General features: G+C 42.1%; 1 protein-coding gene across 1 annotated transcript in view; it reads left to right on the forward strand.

Moving 5' to 3' along the window:
- The first annotated feature begins 461 nt into the window (after window positions 1–461).
- The window catches only part of LOC124775038 (DNA polymerase alpha catalytic subunit), a 256,724-nt gene continuing 235,940 nt past the window's right edge, over window positions 462–21,245 (forward strand). The window contains exons 1-4 of the mRNA XM_047249816.1: window positions 462–584; window positions 10,057–10,248; window positions 10,411–10,732; window positions 19,622–19,699. Coding sequence (XP_047105772.1) covers window positions 569–584; window positions 10,057–10,248; window positions 10,411–10,732; window positions 19,622–19,699 — 608 coding nt within the window. The 5' untranslated portion in view covers window positions 462–568. The remainder of the gene's footprint in view (window positions 585–10,056; window positions 10,249–10,410; window positions 10,733–19,621; window positions 19,700–21,245) is intronic.

Here is a 21,245-nt window from a genome sequence, read left to right on the forward strand (position 1 = left end):
ATTACTAATTGTATTTAAACATTGTGTTCACTGTATGAATATACTTTGTTTGTGTTCACCAAGTTAGTAAGTGTAGTGTGGACTAAACACTTTATTCACTGTCTTAATATTATGGAATTTACAAATTTCTTGTTCATCAACTCTGTCTGTTCAATATAAGTTGTGTCAGTATGTATTGACTCGTTCCACATCCAAGCGGCTTGCACGCACTTAGTGATTAATGGAAGACAATCAGTACAGCGTAAATAAACTTTATTTCACTTGAAAACCTCTGTCCTGTCATGTGGATGTTTTTACAAAATAATAACTCCATTTATTATTCCGTTGCTAGCAGAATTCTATGGTTTACGGCCACATATCCCAATTCCTATTTGTTAGAAAAAATGTTATGAGAAGTGTGGTGTCGAAATTGCGATTAATCGAATCTTCAATCGATTAATGCAATTTCCCGCCAAATGCAATTCTGGCGCGCGGAGGGTGTGTTTACAACTTGTGTGTGGTGACAGGTTTTGTTGGTGTGTCAGTAAGTGGAGTTTCGCCGAATTTAAATACCACAGTGAAAGTGCGAATGGCAGATACAACACGTAAGAAAGAAAAAGCTATAAGGTTTTACGTTTATTGTGATTTGTTTATGTGTAAACTTTAGTGAGATTCTACGCTAAATGCAACTGGAAGGTTTGCTCTACACTGAAGAATTATTCAAGTGCAAACACGGCGATTGTGATTTTACTTGCAAACTCCACCCCATTCCTTGTCAGTAGACATTTTTCACGCTACTATTTAATGCTATGAAGTGATGATTCAATTTTTCATCCGTTGTCACAGAACGATGATCCACATAATGCCAACTCGTTTCTTAGCCATTTCACGTGCCACGTTTCGTTCTTTCTAATCAAACAGAGCTATGTATTGTAAGGCAGATAGGAACTGATTGTAGTAGATCTGTTGTCAAGTAGAAATGGTACTTCAGTTAATATCAACGAATTTAAATATTCTTTGTTTTTAAAAGTAATATGCAGATGAAAATCATTTGGCGGAGAACTGATGCTAATTCAAAACATTCACTGCCAGCGTGTTTTCAGAGAGAACTCTCGTCAGAACTCTGAAATTTTAGGTACGACATCCTATACATCGAAAGTAGCATATGATAATTTGGCCAGGGCCATGCCTTGGAAGTAGATTTATGTTTCCCCTTATGAGCAGCCTTACAAACTATTAGGCTTTCAAAATGTGGATGGGCCCAAATTCACACTGTCATTTAGTGACTTCCTCATTCTCAAACCCCTATGTGCAGTGATCTCCCACCATTGTAAGTGCAGCCAAGAAACTAGCAGTAGAATAAACTCCCAGATAAAAGTTTCATAGGACTAATAATGAATTGCAAGCAGCCATAATTGCGTTGAATAGTTCATATCCTCCCAAAGGCTTAAGATCTCATGAAAAGTGGTCAAAATAAGTAAGATGTAAGAATTTTTTCTAGTTCTTTTTCTGTGCAATGTGTTAAACATGATACGAGCGCCTAAGTATTGATTTCAGTGATATTTTACCATTGATTTTGATAACATTTCTAATTCACATCAATATAAAGTATTGGAAAGAACGTTTTTGCGTGTATTTTGCTTATTGTGGGTTTCCTATATTTACTGGTGGTATGATGGATATTTTTATCATTTAGCTTCTGACAAGAATAAGGAAACATGGACCCTCATCTTTTCCCCAGTCCTCCGCATGTTGCAATATTTTACCTGTCGTGTCCTTTCTCTCTCACCACTATCTTGTGATTTTTTTCCTTGTTTGACTATTTGTCATTGATCTCTTTTACCATCAGCTCGTTGTTAATACTGTTGAAATTAAATTTTTAGATATTAGTCCATTGATAAAGTCTTATTCCTATACTTCTATACTTAACATCTATACTCTGCAAACCATTGTGCAGTATATGGCAGAGCGTATTTCCCAGTGTGCCGGTTGTTAAGGCTCATTTCCATTCTGTTCAGGTATGGAGTGTGGGAAGAATAATTACTTAAACATGTCTGTAAGTGCCGTAATTGCTCTGCTCTCATCTTGGCAATCCCTACAGGAGCTGTAGGTTGGAGGTTGTAGTGTATTCCTTGGTTTCTCACTTACAGATGGCTCTTGATACTTTGTAAGTAGGCTTTCATGGGAAAGTTTGTGTAAATCTTAAAAGTGTGTGCTGTTCACATTCGTGCTGACCCTCTTAGTGGACATTCAATATCCTGTTTTAGTTCTAGTACAAATCACACACTTCAGCAATATTCTAGGATGGGTCAGATGAGTCTTTTGTAAGCAGTCTCCTGTGCAGATTGACTGCTTTTTCCTAGTATCCTACCAGTGAACTGACATCTGCCGTGTGGTTTCTCTCTGAGTGAATGTATATTATATATAAGAACTTTCCAACAGCATTTTTTGTAATAATTCCATTTCACACCCCTAAAGACTGTTAAACCCAGATATTAATATGAGTTGACCGATTCCAACTGTGCCTTTTTGATATTGTTGTCATAGGATACTACATTTTACTATGTTGTTAAGTACACTATTTTACACTAACTTAAAACAATTTACCAATTTTTGAACAACTCTGAAATCTTATCAAGATCTGATTGAATATTTGCGTAGCTTTTTTAAAACAGTAAGTCTACGTCATTATAGATAACTATAGCAACTAGAAAAAAAAATTAATGTGTGTGGAAGAAGGTCATTCTGTTTGGGAGATTTTATTATGTTTTAACTGAGAATATGTTATGTAATATTCTGTTATAGGTGGGTGCCAGGGATATTGGACGATGATTTAGTGGATCACATCTGCTGCACTACTTATATACAAATGTGACCTGTGCTTTCTTCCAACTACTGGGCACAGCTCTTTTGTTTGTGGGATTTATAGTACATTATACTTAAAATAAGAGCTACTTCGAAGAGTAATTTCTATATAGAGTAAGACAGTAGTTACTTCAGTTCCTGGGGCCTGTTAGCTATTTCACACTACCACTGTAACCAATATCTACACCACTCCTCTTTGTAAGGTGTGAGAAGTAACCTAGGGCGGTTCACCTGTATCTTCATAGTAAAGGAGCATTTGAAAATAGAGCTCAGCATTTCATCTTTTGCTTTGCTATTCTCAGTTTCAAGTACTGTGTCATCCGTGAGTGTCCAGTTACTAATTTTGTGGCCACTGTCACCCTTTACTTACGACCAGAATTTCTTTGGGTTTTCTATGTACTTGCAGAGACATTTGAATTTTTGTAGTGATCACTTGATCAGGTCTTTGTTGAACTAGATCAGCAGCTGATGAACAGTTTTCAATCCTATCAATATGTCTCAGAATCATAAGGCATTTAGCAAACAGTACTGCTCCTGCATTAACATGTAAGCATATTCCAGACTCGTGTGCATAAAATGACAGTTGTTTCGCCTACACTGTTTTTGATATATTGCTGTTTGTAAAATGTAACACACCATAACTTTTTTCTCAACTGTTGTGGTGGTGATTCATTAAGCTATTGTCACATTTTATCTTGGCTGCTATCAGTTCGCTGTATGCCTACTACATATTGTTAATGGATTATTATTGAGACAGTCACAACAGTCCATGCATTGTGTGATTTTAGTGTTATACTTCAGACTTCCAATTTTCTCTATCTTTGCGCTTGTTTATGCACGTGTCCTCACTTTCCATCTTGACGTTTTTTTTCCCCTTTTTTGTAATGTGGCACAATCATATATAGGCTAGATTTTTGTTATGCATGCAATACTTACTTTTCACATAATATTATTTATGTTCCTTTCAGAATCATTAACCTATTGGAAGTAGAATTGTGTGTCAGCAAATAATACCTAAGATACAGTTGAACTTGGATATTAATTATTAAGAGTTGCACAAGCACTGCAGGAACAACATACAAACAGACTGACTGTTCACACAAGTGTAAAACACACATGCACAAACAAAATAGGATCACCAACACAGCACAAATGATATCACTGAATTAATGCTGAAATGAGTTTGTGTTTGTTTCAAATATTTTAACAGTTGTTAAGGCAGTTTCTGACAGCTGCTTCACTTTGGCTCATTCTACATCACTAAAGATCTCCTTTATCGTGGGATCCATGGATTACAGTGATATAAAATGGTTGTGTTCTATACTGTTCCTTCTGAATTCCTCATAACACATCATAATGTTGTTAGATGGTATGCCACTTCAGAATTCACATAAATATAGGCTGCACCAGCGTAGTGACCCAGATAATGCCACATTATTGAGTGATCCTGGTAGCGCCACATTCTTGAGTGACCCTGATAGTGCTGTGTTCTTGAGGCATGCCCAAACTCCCGAGATCCTTGTCATAGATCACACCATGACCAATCCTTACCACAGATTGTAGTTGATGACGCAAAGGAAGCAGCTCACATCCCACATTTCAACCTTCCTACAAGAAATTGGATATTACTACTTTATTCAAAACACTAATTTTAGTAGTTTTAGTTGTGGATATCATTTCATTTCCCTTAGCATCCTAGTTCTTTGTGTGTGTGTGTGGGGGGGGGGGGGAGGGGGGGGTCTCCCTTCATGCTTGCTCCTACTGATCTAACTTTGTCCATGCACGTCTTACATTTTATTTTATTGATATTCTCAGTTCACTGTTCTCCATAAGTCATTTCTTCTGTGTTACTGCAAAACTCTTATATTGTCTTGTTGATTGTGAGGTATCACACTGTTGGGTTCTTTGTAAAACTCATTCATCACCTTCATAATTAGAAAACGTTTTGTGTTTCAAATCATAGTCACCTTGTAGGTTAGGGAAGCATATCTGTGAATAAATTCTCAAACAAATCAATGTAATGTATACTTGTGATGTTAGGAAAAGGATAGATTGCTATTACTGTAAAGGTGACCTGCTGAGTTGCAGATGGGCATAGTGGAAAAACTGTTACACATTATATCTTTCAGCCAAAGCCTTCTTCTTGTGTTCTTTGCTGTGCTACTGTGTAAGTGTCTTTTTGTTGTGCTAGTCTGCAACGCGATGGGTCATCTTTATGGTAAGTAGTAGTCGTATCCTCCTAACATTGTTGATATTCCAAACTAAAGTTTCCATTGTTTCATGTAGATTTGTTGTAGAAAAGTTCTGGTAAAATGCAAATGTATATTTGATAGTTGTGACACAGACAGTGGTTTGCACTGCTGCTTGTGAAGCTACTAGGTAATATGTAAATATATATTTGATAGTTGTGACACAGATGGTGGGTTGCAGTGCTGCTTGTTAAACTATTGGATCCTGCCCCATGCCCTGCAAACATTCGTCTTCGGTCTGTAAACTCTGACTATTTAGAAAAAAACTTCCATATATAATACTTTACCAGGGCATGTCAAGTGCATGCTACCACATATTATGTTAGGATTTCTTCCTATTCCAATTGTGTATGGACTGTGGGAACATGACTGCATAAATGCCTCATCTTCACGGCCCCTGTGGGGACGTTGTTTACGGGGGCAAGGAATATCTCTTAAATTCCTCAGTTAATGCTTGTTCTTGAATCTCAAAGTAGATTTACTCAGGATATTTGGTGACTTTCTTCAAGAGGCCACCAAATCAGGTTTTCCAACATATCTGTGACACACATTCATGAGTCAGACTAACCTGTGATCATTTGTATTGCTCTTCTTTGTATACATTCAGTATCTCCTATTAGTCCTGTGAGGTATGGATCCCTCACGCCTGAGCATCGTTCTGAGGTGGGAAAAACAAGTTAATTATAAACTGTCTCTTTTGTTGACTGCATTTTCCCAGTCGACATCTACATGATTACTCTGCAGTTCACAGTTAAGTGCCAGGCAAAGGGTGCATCGAACTACCTTCAGACTATTTCTCAATGACCCCACTCTCAAACAGTGCTTCGGAAAATGAACAATTAAATCTTTCCTTTCGATCTCTGATTTCTCTTGTTTTATTACAATGATCATTTCTACTTACGTACATGGGTGCGAAAAAAATATTTTTGCGTTCAGAGCGGGAAGTTGGTGATAGAAATTTCATGAGAAGATCATGCTGCAATGAAAAACATCTTTGTTTTAATGATTTCCACCACAATCTGCATATCATATTCGTGGAACTCAGTCTCCTATATTGCGATAATACAGGGTGACACAGAAAAATGGGAACATTCTGACAATACAGTAAAACTAGAAGTGATGAAGGAAAGAAAATGCATTCATAGTAATTGAAACCTTATAGCTTTGCCATTTACGAAACACTGATGGCATTTATCATTTTAAAAAAATTACATCCTTTAGATGGCATCCTCCTGTACCAATACATTCGTGAAATCTGCTGTTGAGATTCCTCATTGACTACAGCAAGATCTCAGCTGGGATACTGTGAATTGGACCCCAAATTCTCTGTTTTAACTCGTTCAGGGTTCTTGGTTGAGTAATGTAGATTTGATCTTGAGGTAGCTCCCCACAAGAAAAAAATCGCAAATGGATAAATCTGTCGATCTAGGGGCCAGAGAACAATTCTCGCACATATGCCATTGATTGCCCTGGAGTGTGTGATGTTGCTCCATCCTGTTGAAACCAGGCTTTGTGAACATTTGGAAAGTTGTCCAATGCAGGTGTAATGAAAGTTCGTAACATCTCCACGTAACAATCGACATTGACAGTTATTGTGTTTCCCTGTCTATTTGTGAAAAAATATGGTTTGATAATCCCATATGATGAAACACCACACCATACTGTCACTTTACTAGCGTGTAAATGGTGGTCATTAATGTCATTAGGATTTGTGTTTGCCCAGTAACAGTAGTTCTGTTTGTCCACATAACCTGTGAGGTGAAAATGTGCCTCATCTGACATACACAACTTGTTTAGAAATTCATTGTCATTGTTTATTTTAGTTATCATCTGTTGACAGAATCCTGGTCATAACCGGTAATCACTGTCCTTCAATTGGTGCACCATCTGTAGTTTGTACAGATGGCATTTTAAATCAAGATGAAGAATTCTGCAAACACTCTCCCGGGACATTCCAACCACTGCTGCTTTCTTACGAATTGAACGCTGTGGGCTCCGTAAGACGGACTCGCGTACAACATCAATGTTCGCTAGAGAACGTACACTTCTTGGTTGTCATGTTGGTTTCTTCTTGACGGCAGATCCAGTCTCTTCAATGTTATTAATCCAACATTTTATCGCATGTTTCGACAGAATATCATGACGTCCTAAATTGTAAAAACATCGAAACTCCCTCTGCGCTGCTACCAAACTATCTTTGTTTTTGTAAAACATTTTTGTGGCTAATGCACACTGTTGCCTGTTCCACTGATCCATGATTACTGAAATGGCGGACTGTTTATTCACGAACTGTCATGAACCTGCAGTGCTGCCACCTGCCCATGGCTGCCACTACTCGTTTCAAACATACCCATTATTCTGTGTCACCCTGTACTAAATGAACTGCCCTTCTTTGACCTTTTATGGTATCCTCCATTAGTTCTACCTGTTGCAGATCCCACACTGTGTAGCAATACTCTAGAAGAGGATGGAATACTGTAGTGTAGGCAGTATGCATCATCTTAGTGTTCTGGCAATAATTCCCAGTCTTTGGTTTGCTTTCTCACAACATTATCTATGGCATCATTCCAATTGAAGTTTTATGTAATTGTTATTTCTTGAGTATTTAGTGGAATTCACAGCCTTTAAATTTATATGATTTATTGTGTAGCTGAAATTTAGCAAACTCCTTTAAGTACTCATGTGACAGTCTTCATACTTCATTTAGAGTCAATAGCCACTTTTTGCACCATGCAGACATTTGTCTAAATCATTTTGCATTTGGTTTTGATCCTCTGATGACTTTATGAGATAAGTGACAGCATCATTTGCAAACACTCTATCCTATCAATGAACAGAAGTATACTACCTACAACTGAGCCTATATCACAAAATATTAAATTTTTTAATTATGTGAAGTGCACAATATTTCATTTCTGAACATTTTAAACAAGTTGCCAGTCTTTGCACCACTTTAGACCATTGTCAAGACCTGACTGGGTATTTGTGTTGTTTTATTCAGATAGTATGGTAGATCATTACAGATACCTGCGTTATCTTAAAAAAAAAAAGAGGATTACATGTGGCATCCTCCATACCGAGAGATCCTCAATCGAGCCACAAATTTTGTGTGATACCCCCTATAACTGTACTTTTGATAATAAGTGTAGGTGTGGTACTAGCACAAATGCTTTTCGGAAGTCAAGAAATACTGTATCCATATGATTTCTTTGATCCGTAGTTTCTTGGGGAGTTATTTGTAGAAAGTGCAGGTTGGGTTGCACATGACCAATGTTTTTAGAACCCACAATGTTTAGTGTGGAGGAGATAATGCTGTTTGAGATCAGTAAGTTTTGGGATTCTATAATGGGTGTCTGTCAGGGAGATTGGACTATAGTTTTATGGATCCTATCTGCTATCCTCCTTGTACCCAAGTGTGACTGGTACTGTCTTTCAAGTACTGGACACAGATTTTTGTTAGAGGTATCTACAGTATGTTATAATTAAAATGAGAGCTAAATTCAACTGAAATTCTGTATAGAACTATCAGGGAGTTCATCAGGCCCTGGACTCTCATTTAGTGTTTGCTGTTTCTCAATGCAACTATAACCAATATCTGTACCACTCATCCTTACAGTAGTATGGAAAGTAAACTGAGGCAATACATCTGTCCCATGCTTAATAAAGGAACATCTGAAAATGGAGCCCAGCATTCCTGAGTTTTGTTTTTCTACCTTCAGTTTCACTACCTGTTTCATTCTTAAGTCTCTGGTGTCTTTGACATTCATTTGACCAGAATTTCTTTGGGTTTTGTGAGAGATCTTTCAATAAGGTACTGATGGGGTGGCCGTTAAAGGCTTCACATGTTCCTTTTCTGTTAGCCAATCATGTTTCATTCAGCATCTATCTATAGCCCTATGTTTTGGTTTACACCTATTTTACAGAAGTCAGTGTTTCATTAGAAGTTTCCTTATAATGGTTATATACCTTGGAGTATTTCTCCCATCGTAAATGTGAATTATTGTAGCACCCCCACTGGCAAATGTTTTGAGTTCCTGTATTAGGTAAGACATGATTGCCTCTTTATTTAGCCTATTGAACATGTAAATATTCCTACTAGTTTTAGATATTCCTTGTACTTTAGTAATCAGTATTCCTACTTGTTTTGGATGTTGTGCTTTAGTATCAGCAAGAGAGCTAGTATTCCTAATTGTTTTAGGTGTTCTGTGTGTTTTAGTAATCATTGTTGTGACAACTACCTGTGTCACTGATATCAGTTTCATTAGGGGCATCCTCAGAGGTCTGATCTATTTGTTGCAATTATGTCTGTTATATTCCCATCATGAGCAGGCTTCGTAGCTATATGTTCTAGGTGGTTCCCAGAGAAGGTGTTTAGTAATTCTTTTGTGGAAAGTCATGTCACATCCACAACACAAAACTGTAACAATTGATTATTGAATTATTAATGTCTTCTCCAGTTTGATAGAGAAACATGTGTACTAACAAACTGAGATTTTCTGTAAACTACTTGGTTGTATCTGGGGGTGACTCTGGTGATCGGTAGAAAGACCCAGTTTTAACTTTATGCCCACTCTTGATACTGATTATGGGCCAAACAGTATCACATGCAACTACTCTTTGTTGGTCAATTTGAGTTGATTATCTATTGTGGCAAATCCATCACCCATTTTGCATAAGCCAATCCTTCCACATGAACTTAGACTTTCCCAAAGAATCTCACTTCTGTTGATTTAGATTTTTAGCCATCTCTCTCTAATTAGTGTTGTATGACCTCCACCTCCTTTTAGGATTGCTTCTAAGTCTGAGACTTCGTTGCATATGCTTAGTAACTGTTGCTTATTCCACTGTGACCATTATTTTGCTCGTGAGAAGCTAGATTAAGAATTAACACAGTCATCTGAATGTTACTAAATGTCTAATCAAATTTAAATGTTGGACTTACTAATTATATCTTCACTTCTAGCTCACAGGTCCCGGCGACAAAAAGCGGATCGTAATGGTCGTCTCGCTGCACTTGAAAAACTGAAACAGTTGAAAGGAAGCAAAAACAAATATGAAGTGGAGGACTTTGAAAATGTGTATGAGGAAGTGGATGAAAAAGAATATTCGAAGAAAGTGCTGGAACGTCAGGTTGATGACTGGATTGTTGATGACGGTAATATTTATGTAAAAATCTCACGTAAGGACTTCTGAATTTCAGTCATTGTGTTCTACTTCTTAACGAGATTGTTCTTATCACGTATGGTAATGTGTTTTTTTTTTTTTTTTTTAATAACGTATGGTATGTTTTTTTTACTTAAAAGCTCTTTCTTTGTAGATGGCAGTGGATATGTTGAGGATGGTCGTGAAATATTTGATGATGACCTTGATGATGAATCAATTACTTCAGCTTCACGACAGAAAAACAGCTACAGTGGGAAACACGTTAAGAAATCAAATAGTAAAAATGATGCGAAGAAAAACGGTGATGGGTCAGCGAGTATTCGCAATATGCTTATGAACATGCCATCACGGAAGAGGAAAAGAGAAGCAAATGTGAAATTGGATGATGATGATATCCTAGGTGACATTATGCAGGAGTTACATGGTAATAACAGCATCAGCAAGAAACAATCATTAGACACAGGATTATCTCCACAGTAAGTAATTTTATTACCGATCATATATTAAAGGTTCTTAAGATATATCTTGTAACTAATTTGATTAAATCCAACGTTTCTTTTATGGTGGCAAAAGAGTTCATTACATGTCTTTAGTAATGGGAAGTTGTAATTTTAATAAGAATCCAAATTTTGAAATCAGAATTTCAATCGTTTAGGAGTGAAGGAGACCACTTGCTGAATAGTAGAAGCATTGAGTTGTCAACAGGCACTCCAAGCAAAAAAAGAATAAAAACACGGAACACACAGCAGGAAATCTATTTGCAGACTATAATTTGGGTCATAGTGTCTGCCTGTGAAGATCTATGTGAGACCTTGAGCATACTGGGCAAACTTATAAATCTGTATTCTCGAGTAAACCAACAGCCTTTTTATATGGTCACGAGAACCTTTTTATATGGTCACCAGAAACTGAATTAGTGACATCTGTTGCATTGGAGAGTAAGTGCTCCTGCCACTGTGGCAAATGAAGTCGTTCAGTATGTTGTGTCTGTGAAACCTTGTACTTCTGTTGTCATTACAGAAGAATGCATCACTACTGGTTTGCAGGCATTGGGTTATTCATGGACATGTGTCAAAGGTGTACTTGCGTGCCTTGATTTGGGGAAACTGCTTCTGCCAGTCTACTGCTCTGGAGAGAGATAGGTATTCTCATGTGGGTGGTGGTGGTGGTGGTGGTGTGGGATGAAATGGATCTGTGATAATGTCTGCCATCACCCCTCACTGGAAAGTCATATGTGAATCCATTGTCTGATTTGCTGTATCCACTTGCTTGCCTACAACATTGTGCAGGTGAGTAGGATGCTTACAAAATTGAATGGTGACAGGATCACCAGATGTGGGGTTACTTTGCTCTTTTCCCTCCCACTCCATCTATGATTCTGTGATCTTGTTCCTAATGAGCTCATCTGGGATGTAATTGAGTAAGTTGTGTGCTCACTGGACCTAGATTTTGCCAGTCCCATTAAGTTGTGGGTGGCAGTTGAATGATGACAGATAAAGATGGGTCCTTATTCCTTACAGTACTTTTGAACCCATGCAGTGATCCATCACCGCTTGTACTAGAGCAAAGGAGTTGGTGTGTGTTATTAGGTAGATGTTTAATTAAATTGGTCATGGGTCCATGCTAACAGCAATTTGAAGACATAATGTAAATTATTCAAATTAGAATATTCCCTTAAATCAACATAAAAATCTTTTATTGTGCACTATTCTTTTCTTTCTTTTAATGTTTGTTTTCCTTGTACCCATTCATATCGACTCACGGTTATCCATATTTTCTCCACCTGTATGTAATTAAGTGTGTATTTATTTATTTTATTTTTACAGTTATCCACCACTTCAAACATCATTCCCACTTTGAGGCAATTATCATGTCTAGAAACAAACAGTTTATGAGTCAGATATAATATTCCCCCACGAATAGTGGACCTTTGTGTGTTGGGATGAGTTGACTTCCCTCAGAGATAGAGATGTCCGTAGCACAGATACAACTTCATACATCTGTGGAGAGGCCACATTTAATGTGTGTCTTCTGAAGATGAATTGTTATAGGAAAGACAGTATGTAAAATTAATCTATCCAGAAGGGGGGGGGGGGTTAACATAAGAAAATATGGCCTTGCTACGTCAGTACTATTGAAAGCAAGTGGACTGTAGCCATTATATTTTGCCATGGACATATAGCTCTGTTGTATGATTGTGGGTAAAACATTCCAGAAGTAAAATAGTCCCTCAATTGGGTGTCTGGGCGATGACTACTCACAGCGATTTTATCATTAGTAGAAACAAATATGGCAAACTTCAGGTCAGTGTGTGGTATGTTGCATTCCTTAACCCTTTAACTGCTCTGGACGTGTTAACGTGTGCTCCTTTGTACCTGTCCCTATGTGCTTTGAACGTGTTTATGCGCGCCACCAGTCCTTCTACATGGTACTCTGAACGTGTCTAAACGTAGACACATTCAGAGTACCAGGTAGAAGGACTGGTTGCGTGCGTAAACACATTCAGAGCACACAGGGACAGGTACAAAGGCACACATGTTAACATGTCCATAGCAATTAAAGGGTTAATTGTGTACATGGTTTAGAGAAACTGAAAAGGTAAGTAGGTAGGTTGAAGTTACATTTAATGGGGATTTGTGAAGTGTGATGGCAAGAATACAGGACTTCTATCCAGGTGAGTATAGAATTATCAATACAAAATCAAATAGGAATAATGAAGTATGGAGGTGCTGGTCTAATAACAAACGAGAAAATAGGGCCACAGGTAAACTACTGCGAACAGCATACTGAACAGATCATTCTAGAAAGATAGATTCAAAGACAAGTACCACTACAGTACCCCCCAGGGGGGCTCACGGTTCTTTCATCAGTACGTGCGTGGCGAACATGGGGCCCCGAGCTATTGCAGCCCTCCTTCTTTCCAGGGCTGCATTTCCTTGCCCTTCCCCCTCCTTTCCTCTCCTTGCTCCTTCCCCCTTGCCTTCTCCTGTCCCTCTCTTGGTGTTGGTGTCCTTGCTTATGTTGACCCCGCTGTCCTCCTGGTTATGTTGGTTTTGTAATTTAGTTTTGTTGCGTAATCACCTCCTCCTTTTGGCACTCCCTGGTCTCCCTCTGGGGTTTGACCTCCACTACTAAATTTCTCTTCCGTAGTGTGAGCCATTTGGGGAAGAGCACCTTACCTTGTGTCTCCAACGTGTGCCCTCCTAGTTCATTCCATCTTTTCTTTCACGTCATTGTCTGACAACAGGGTGCATAACCAGCACGTTAGCCAGCCCGTGTGGTGGGGTCACTATGTACCCTTTTGGTTGAGCCCCCTGAACATATAGGGATCACACTTCTGATACCTGAGCTGTGACCACCTCATGTAAGCCTACGAGTGGTTGCTTGTCATCCTGGAGCATCGGAACTCCTGGCAATGGCCGTCATGCCAGACGACCCTTGCTGTGGCTGGGTGGCGCCCGTGAGGAAAGCCCCTGATCAGAGTGGGTAATATCAGGGCGGACACTATGCAAATGAAACGTATATGGGTCCAGAACTCTGGGCGTTCTCCTGTGGCTGTCTCTCTGTGTGGAACTGATTCTTTTAGTGCTACTTCTCCTGCCCCTTCGGCCTTCCCTTCCATGGCTACCCTGGGAGGAGGGTCAGGCACGTCGGCTAGGGGCGAAACCTTTCCCCCCTATCTGGTTTGCACCAGGACTGATGGGGATACTTTCACCAATACCAAAACCTTTATTCTTTGTGGAACACATTGAAGACAAGTTTGGCGAAGTGGACTCCCTGAGCAAGATGTGGTAGGGTTTGTTGTTGATGAAAACTGCTTCAGCTGCCCAGTCTGCGGCCCTTCGTGCCTGTAACCATCTTGGCACAATTCCTGTGTCCATTACCCCCCACCAGTCTTTAAATATGGTTCAAGGTGTGATTTTTCACAGGGACCTCATCCTTCACACTGATGAGGAACTTCGGGACAATCTCAGACAGTGGGGTGTTCACTTTGTTCGGCGTGTTCAGAAGGGTCCGAAGGACAATCACAGTGATACTGGAGCCTTTATCCTGGCCTTTGAAGGGGATACACTCGCTGAGAAAGTAAAGATTATGGTTTATCGAAGAGATGTGAAGCCATACATCCCACCCCCTATGAGGTGTTTTAAGTGCTTGTGTTTTGGACACGTCTTCCCGCTGTTCCAGGCCACTCCATGAGGGGAGTTCCTGTGTTCCCCCTCCTGTGTGTATTAATTGTCATGGCAATCATCACTCATTCTCCACGTTCACCAGATTGCCCAGTATATAAGAAGGAAAAGAAGATACAGGAGTATGAGTCCCTTGATCCTTTAACCTACACTGAGGCTCGTAAGAAGTATGCAAGTCTTCACCCTGTGTCCATGACGTCTAGTTATGCTTTAGTTACATCTTCACCCCTTCCTCTCCCTTCCTTACCCCAGTCCCAGGCCCCTCTCCTCCCCCCCTTTCCTGCAGCTCCCCCACCTTCTCCTCCGGGTGCTGCTCCCCCTCCCCAGCCATAGAAGTGTCCCACTCCTTCGGCGTCTGCCTGTCAAGGGCGCCCCTCCCGGGATGCCTCTTCCCGGCGCCTTCCAGGCCAAAGGTCTGCTGCCACACGAGAACCGTGGTCTGTCAGCCCCCAGGTCGCACAATCTCTTTCTGTTCCCGACCTTGCTGCAGCTGGCTGCTTTATGCCACACAGCCCTCCTCGATCTCAAACAGAAAAGAAGAAAAAACATAAGTCCCGGGACAAGGAGCCTCTGGTGTCCCCAGAGGTCCCATCCCCGGCTTCACAACCAGATTCTGACCTGTTGTTCATGGATGTCGCCCCCTCCTTGTCGGTGACGGGTGGTGACCCGGCGGTATGACTGGCTTTAGCCTGTTCAACCCCCATTTGAATCATTGTTCTGTGGTTATCCAGTGGAATTGTAATGGATACTACCTTCACCTTCTGGAATTGAAATCCCTTTATTTCGTCTTATTCAGCAGCTTGTGTGGTTCTACAGGAATCTCATTTTACTGATGATCACTCACTGACCCTCTGTGGGTTCCGTTTTTCTGTTGAAATCGGGTCGGACCCCTGCGGGCTTCTGGTGGCGTTTGTGCGTTGGTTCATACAGACGTTGCTAGCACGTGGATTCCTCTTCAAACTACACTGGAAGTGGTTGCTGTTAGGGTCCACCTGGATTTTGAGGTCACAGTTTGCAATCTTTATCTCCCTCCTGATAGGACACTTACACCTGCTGCCTTAACTGCCCTTCTTCAGCAACTTCCTCCTCCCTTCCTCCTCCTCGGGGATTTTAATGCTCATCACCCCTTGTGGGGCCTTCTTAATGATGGCTCCCCTCCTCATTTCAGTGCCGGTCATGGTACCTTTTCTGCCATTGATCTTTCTCTTTCTTCTCCCTCCCTCCTCCCTTCATTACACTGGTTGCCACACGACGACCTTTGTGATAGTGACTATTTCCCATTGATTCTCTCGCTCCCATCCCACTCCCCGTTGGACAGGTTACCCCGTTGGTCTTTCCAATGCCCTGATTGGCCTCTATACACTGCACAGGTCGTGTTTCACCCCTCTTTCTCGGGTTGTATTGATGACGTCCTACGTGACGTGTCTGACGTGATTGTTCTCGCTGCTAGCCTTGCTGTACTGCGCTCTTCTGGACCATTTCGTCGCCGGCAAGTCCCGTGGTGGAGTACGGCCATTGCCATCTGTGATCGCCGTCGAGCTTTGCAACCCCTTAAGAGGCACCCATCCGTTGCCAACCTTATTACCATTAAACGCCTTCACGCTAAAGCCCATTATTTAAACAAACAGAGCAAATTGATATGTTGGGAATAATTTGCTTCTTCCCTCGGTTCTACTGTCCCTATGTTACGGGTATGGGCTACACTTCGCTCTCTCCAAGGTTGCCATTGGCAGTCCACCCTTCCAGGCCTTCAACTCCCAGATGGCCTTTTTACGGACCCGTTGATTCTTGCGGAACATCTTGTGATCCATTTTGCAATGGCATCAGCGTCCTATCTGGCTGCTTTCCTTCACCGGAAACAGTGGGCCGAAGCTTCCACCTTATGTTTCACCCCTTGTCAGTCAGAATCTTACAACGAACCTTTTACTGAATGGGAATTTCTTTCCGCACTTTATTCTTCTCATGATACAGCCCCTGGCCCAACTCCATTCATAACCAACTGCTTCAACATCTCGGTGCTCCACAACAGCAACATCTTCTCCAGGTGTTTAACTGTATTTGGCTCCAGGGTGACTTCCCTTCTCAGGGGAGGGATAGCATCGTGGTTCCTGTCCTTAAGCCTTGTAAGAACCCCCTATTTGTTGAAAGCTGTCAGCCAATTAGTCTGACAAATGTTGTTTGCAAGTTACTTGAATGGATGGTAGCCTGTCGCCTCAATTGGGTCCTCGAATCTTGGGACCTATTGTCCCCTTACCAGTGTGGCTTCTGAGAGGGACAGTCTCTGATCGATCATTTACTTCGCTTGGAATCTGCAGTTCGGCAGGCTTTTTCCCAGCGCCGCTATTTGGTTGCAGTTGTTTTTTGACCTTGGCAAGGCCTATGACACGGCTTGGTGCCATCACATCTTGCTTACACTTCATCAGTGGGGTCTTAGAGGCCCACTCCAGATTTGTATCTGCCAGTTCCTGTTCCATCGGTCATTCAGGGTTCGGGTTGGTACTGTTTTTAGTTCTCCACGGACCCAGTAGATGGGCATCCCACAGGGTTCTGTATTGAGTGTACTTCTTTCCCTCATTGCTATCGATGCACTTGTGGCCTCTGTCGGTCCTTTGGTCTCCCCTGCTGTGTATGTGGATGATTTCTGCATTTGGGTTCCTCTTCGATGGCCTCTGCAGAGCGGCAGCTCCAGGGAGCTATACGGTGTGCCTTTGAATGGACCCTCTCACACGGGTTTCAATTCTCTCCTTTAAAATCGCGGGTGGTCCACTTCTGTTGCCATACTACGATCCACCCTGATCTAGAGCTCTATCTCGATGCACAATGATTGCCTGTGGTCCCACAGTTTTGTTTCCTGGGTCTTCTTTTCGACAAGCTCACTTGGCTGCCCCATATCAGACTTCTGAAGGTAGGATGTTTCTGTAAACTCAATGTCCATCGCTTCCTTGCCCACGCCTCTTGGGGTGCGGACCGCTCCCTCCTCCTCCGCCTTTATCGTGCTTTAGTTCTGTCTCGCTTGGACTATGGTTGTCAAGTTTATGGTTCAGCTGCTCCTTCCACACTGCATGTGCTGGATCCAGTCCACCATTGTGGTATCCATTTGGCCACCGGTGCCTTCCCTACTAGCCCTGTTGATAGTCTCCTGGTTGAAGCTGGGATCCCCCCCCCCCCCCCTTTCTGTTCGGTGGTCCCATCTTCTGGTATCTTATGCAATCACTGTCCGTTCCTCTCCCACTCATCCTTCCTATTCTATCCTTTTCCAAGACCATGGACGTTGCCCACCTGATTCCCACCCTCGGGCGGGTTTACCAGTTGTGCTCCTGCCTTGCATCTCTTCGCTGTGATTTTCAGCTTCCTTCTTTGTCCTGTCTTCCACACTCCCCCCCCCCCCCCCCCAGACACACACACACACACACACACACACACACACACACACACACACACACACTCCCCCCAGTTAGTTCCTCAGCCCTGAATTCGGGTGGATCTCCACCGAGGTCCGAAAGATTCCATCCCCCCGATGGTGTTCCGTTCCTTTTTCCACCGAATTTTATGGGAGTTTTGGGATGCTGTTGTTTTTTACACTGATGGCTCTAAATCTGCTGATCATGTGGGATATGCCTTTACGTCCTCTGTTGGAATGGAAAATCATCTGCCGCCACCTGCATGTGGGGTGTTTACTGTGGAATTGATGGCAATTTCCCAGGCCCTTGCCTTTATTACAGTCCCAACACAACCGCGTTTTGTTATGTATGGACTCAATGAGTGGCCTTTCGGCTATTGACCAGTGTTTTTCGCACCATCCCTTGGTCTCTGCCATCCATGACCATCTCGTTGATATTCACCATGCTGCTTGTTCCATTGACTTCCTTTGGTTCCCTGGCCATGTGGGTATCCCAGGTAATGAGCTCGCTGATCGTTTGGCTGGGGGAACAGTCTTTTACCCCCGTTTTCTGTAACCCCTCCTGCAGCGGATTTACGGCTTCACATCAAATCCCACTTCGCACAATCATGGGCCAACTCTTGGGAGGCTACTTCCCTGTCTAATAAACTTCGTGTGATTAAGGTGACACCAGGCCCGTGGCATTCTTCCTTTCACCTCTCCCGAAAGGACTCAACCACACTGTGTCGTCCTCTGCATTGGCCGTACCAGGCTGACCCATGGTTTTCTTTTGCGTGATGAGCCCCCCCCCCCCCCCCCCACTTTGTGGTTGTGGAGCCTTCCAGTCAGTAGCGCACATTTTGGTTGAATGCCCCCTTCTTTTGGCTCTGCATGCTGAGTACAGACTCCCCCCCACTTTACCTCTGATGTTGGCTGACGATTCCCAGATGGTCTAACTGGGGTGGTTTTTATTCTCAGTTTTAAGATTTTTAATCTTTCTCTGATGTTGGGGCAGGGCGGTGAGTGTTGGGGTATCTCCCACTGTAAGCCGTGTTTGGAGATTCCCGACTCCCCTCCCTGGCCGAGATCCTCTTTTCTTCCCCTTTTACTCTGTTTTTATCACTTTTTAGGATTGGTTAGTCTTCTTTTCCCATACACACTTCTACATCCTAGCAGTTGCACGCTTTTAAGTCGCAGGTGGTCTTGCCTCTACTGCTTCAGAGGTGGGATATTTCCTGTCTCTTGCATAGCGTGGGGTTCGCTCTCTTGCTGACTTACCTCATTTTGTTTTTACCATTGATGTCATGACTGCACTTTTACATTTTTTTAGCCTTTTCCCTTTTGTTGTTCTGACTTGTCTGAGATGTCACACTATTGGAATGGACCACATTTGAAACAAGGGGCTGATGACCTTGCTGTTTGGTCCCTTAAACCCCAATCAACCAACCACTACAGTAGTAAAAGTTTATATGTTTACTAGTCCAGTGCTCTGTCTTGCTTATTGGGCCAGCACTACCATAACTAACTTTCATAATGCAGTTACAGATTGTTACTTTGTGATCTAGTTTCCATTGATCCGATTTTTACTGAATAGTCTCAGTGTGTTAGCTATTTTTAGTTTTTTTGGGAAGATTTTTAGTCTTTTTCCTTATTTTAAACCTTAAATATTGATATGCAGTCTGTATTGTGTTATAAATTATACTTGTGTCCTAAAATGCTTGGTAACTTTCATTTCTGACCCTTATAAATAATCATGGCTTAAGTCATATATATAATTTCAACTTTCTCTCTGCCTGTAGAAGTTACCTGAAATCGTTGGCAGAAGCTGCTCCTGCAAGGTGTTTGAAGGCTCCAGAGGAAAAACAACAGTCTCCTGTGTGAGTATGCATCAAAAGAAGAAACATTTCTTGAAACATTTTTTAATTTTGTATGTTATAGTTAAGAGCTCTAACTGTGTTACTTTTGTAAAGTATAGAAGAAACATTTACCTTATATTGTTATTTCATTCAAGATGCAATTTGAGCCCTAGAGGGTTATTCACCATCAAAGAAGAAGTCTCCTAAGAAACAGGAGCCTGCAGTGGCCCCTGCCCCACCAGTCCCCCACGGCTCTGTGTCCAAGCACGAGGTGGAGATCCTGGCCTTCCCTGAGGACCTAGGTCTTGCTGACGCTTCGGATGCAATGGTACTTGATACCAACACTCAGCGGGTGGCAGCAGATGATGCTGAGGCCTAATTTGTCTCCTTGGTCACTTCATGCCTTCCACATGACAGAAAGTGTCATTTTCCAAGGGAACTGCGGTCGTTTATTCTAAGTGTTACACCTGCTTTTTGCTTTGTCCTTCAGGAAAGCTGGTTTCCCGCAGTACAGACCCCCACCCTTCATGGCTATCGGGGTTACTGCAAAAACTGTCTTGCCTGTGACAGACCATCAGATGGAGTTTGCATCTTTGTCCTTACCTATGTCTGTAGCGAACCTGTGCCCCTTCAGACACCTTTAGAAGCCATGGCTGACAGAGTGAGACAACGCAGGAAACTACCATCTGTAACATCCACCTCCTTCCAGATGGTGATGCACCATCCCATGTATTGGCTGCACTCACCTGACAACTCTCCCCACCTTTTCGTCTTCTGGGTGATTTTAACGCTCATAACCTTTGGTGGGGTGGATCTGAGGTTACTGGCTGTGGCAAAGATGTTGAGGATCAACTAACTCAATTTGACCTTTGCCTTCTAAATGCAGGTGCCTACACACATTTCAGCATTCCAGTGTGGCACATGGCACATATTCAGCCATTCATCTCTCTGCCTGCAGTCCTGGCCTTCTCCCATCTATCTACTGGAGAGCACATGACGACATGTGTGGTAGTGACCACTTTGCACTCTTCCTGTCCCTACCCCAGCATCCCTCATCTCGACGCTAGCCCATGCGGGCTCTTCCCAAGCCTGACTGGGACACTTTCACCTCAGTTACCATTGTTGAATCTCTGTTGCATGCCACCATCGATCAGGTGATTCACACCATCACTAATACCATTATTACCACAGCTGAATTGGCAATCCCTTGTTCCTCCGGTTGTGACCTGCGGAAGTCAGTGGCGTGGGGGTTACCAGAAATTGCTGTGACCATTAGAGACCATAGGTGGGCCCTCCGTCATAAGTGCCACACCTCCCTGGAGAACCTTACTGCCTTCAAATGGCTCCATGTCCAGGTTCGCCTCCTCGTCAAATGAAGGAAGCAGAGTGTTGGGAACGATATGTCCCCACCAGGTTTGGACCAAGTTCCGCCGAGTTTATGGCTATGAGTCCCCTGCAGGTGTACCTGGAATAGCCAAAAATGAAGCTGTATCTGCTGATCCAGACATAATTGCAGAATGTCTTGCTGAGCATTATGCTCACATCTCTGCGTCTGAGAATTACCACC

Source organism: Schistocerca piceifrons, chromosome 2 (assembly GCF_021461385.2).
Source record: "Schistocerca piceifrons isolate TAMUIC-IGC-003096 chromosome 2, iqSchPice1.1, whole genome shotgun sequence".
Taxonomy (NCBI): domain Eukaryota; kingdom Metazoa; phylum Arthropoda; class Insecta; order Orthoptera; family Acrididae; genus Schistocerca; species Schistocerca piceifrons.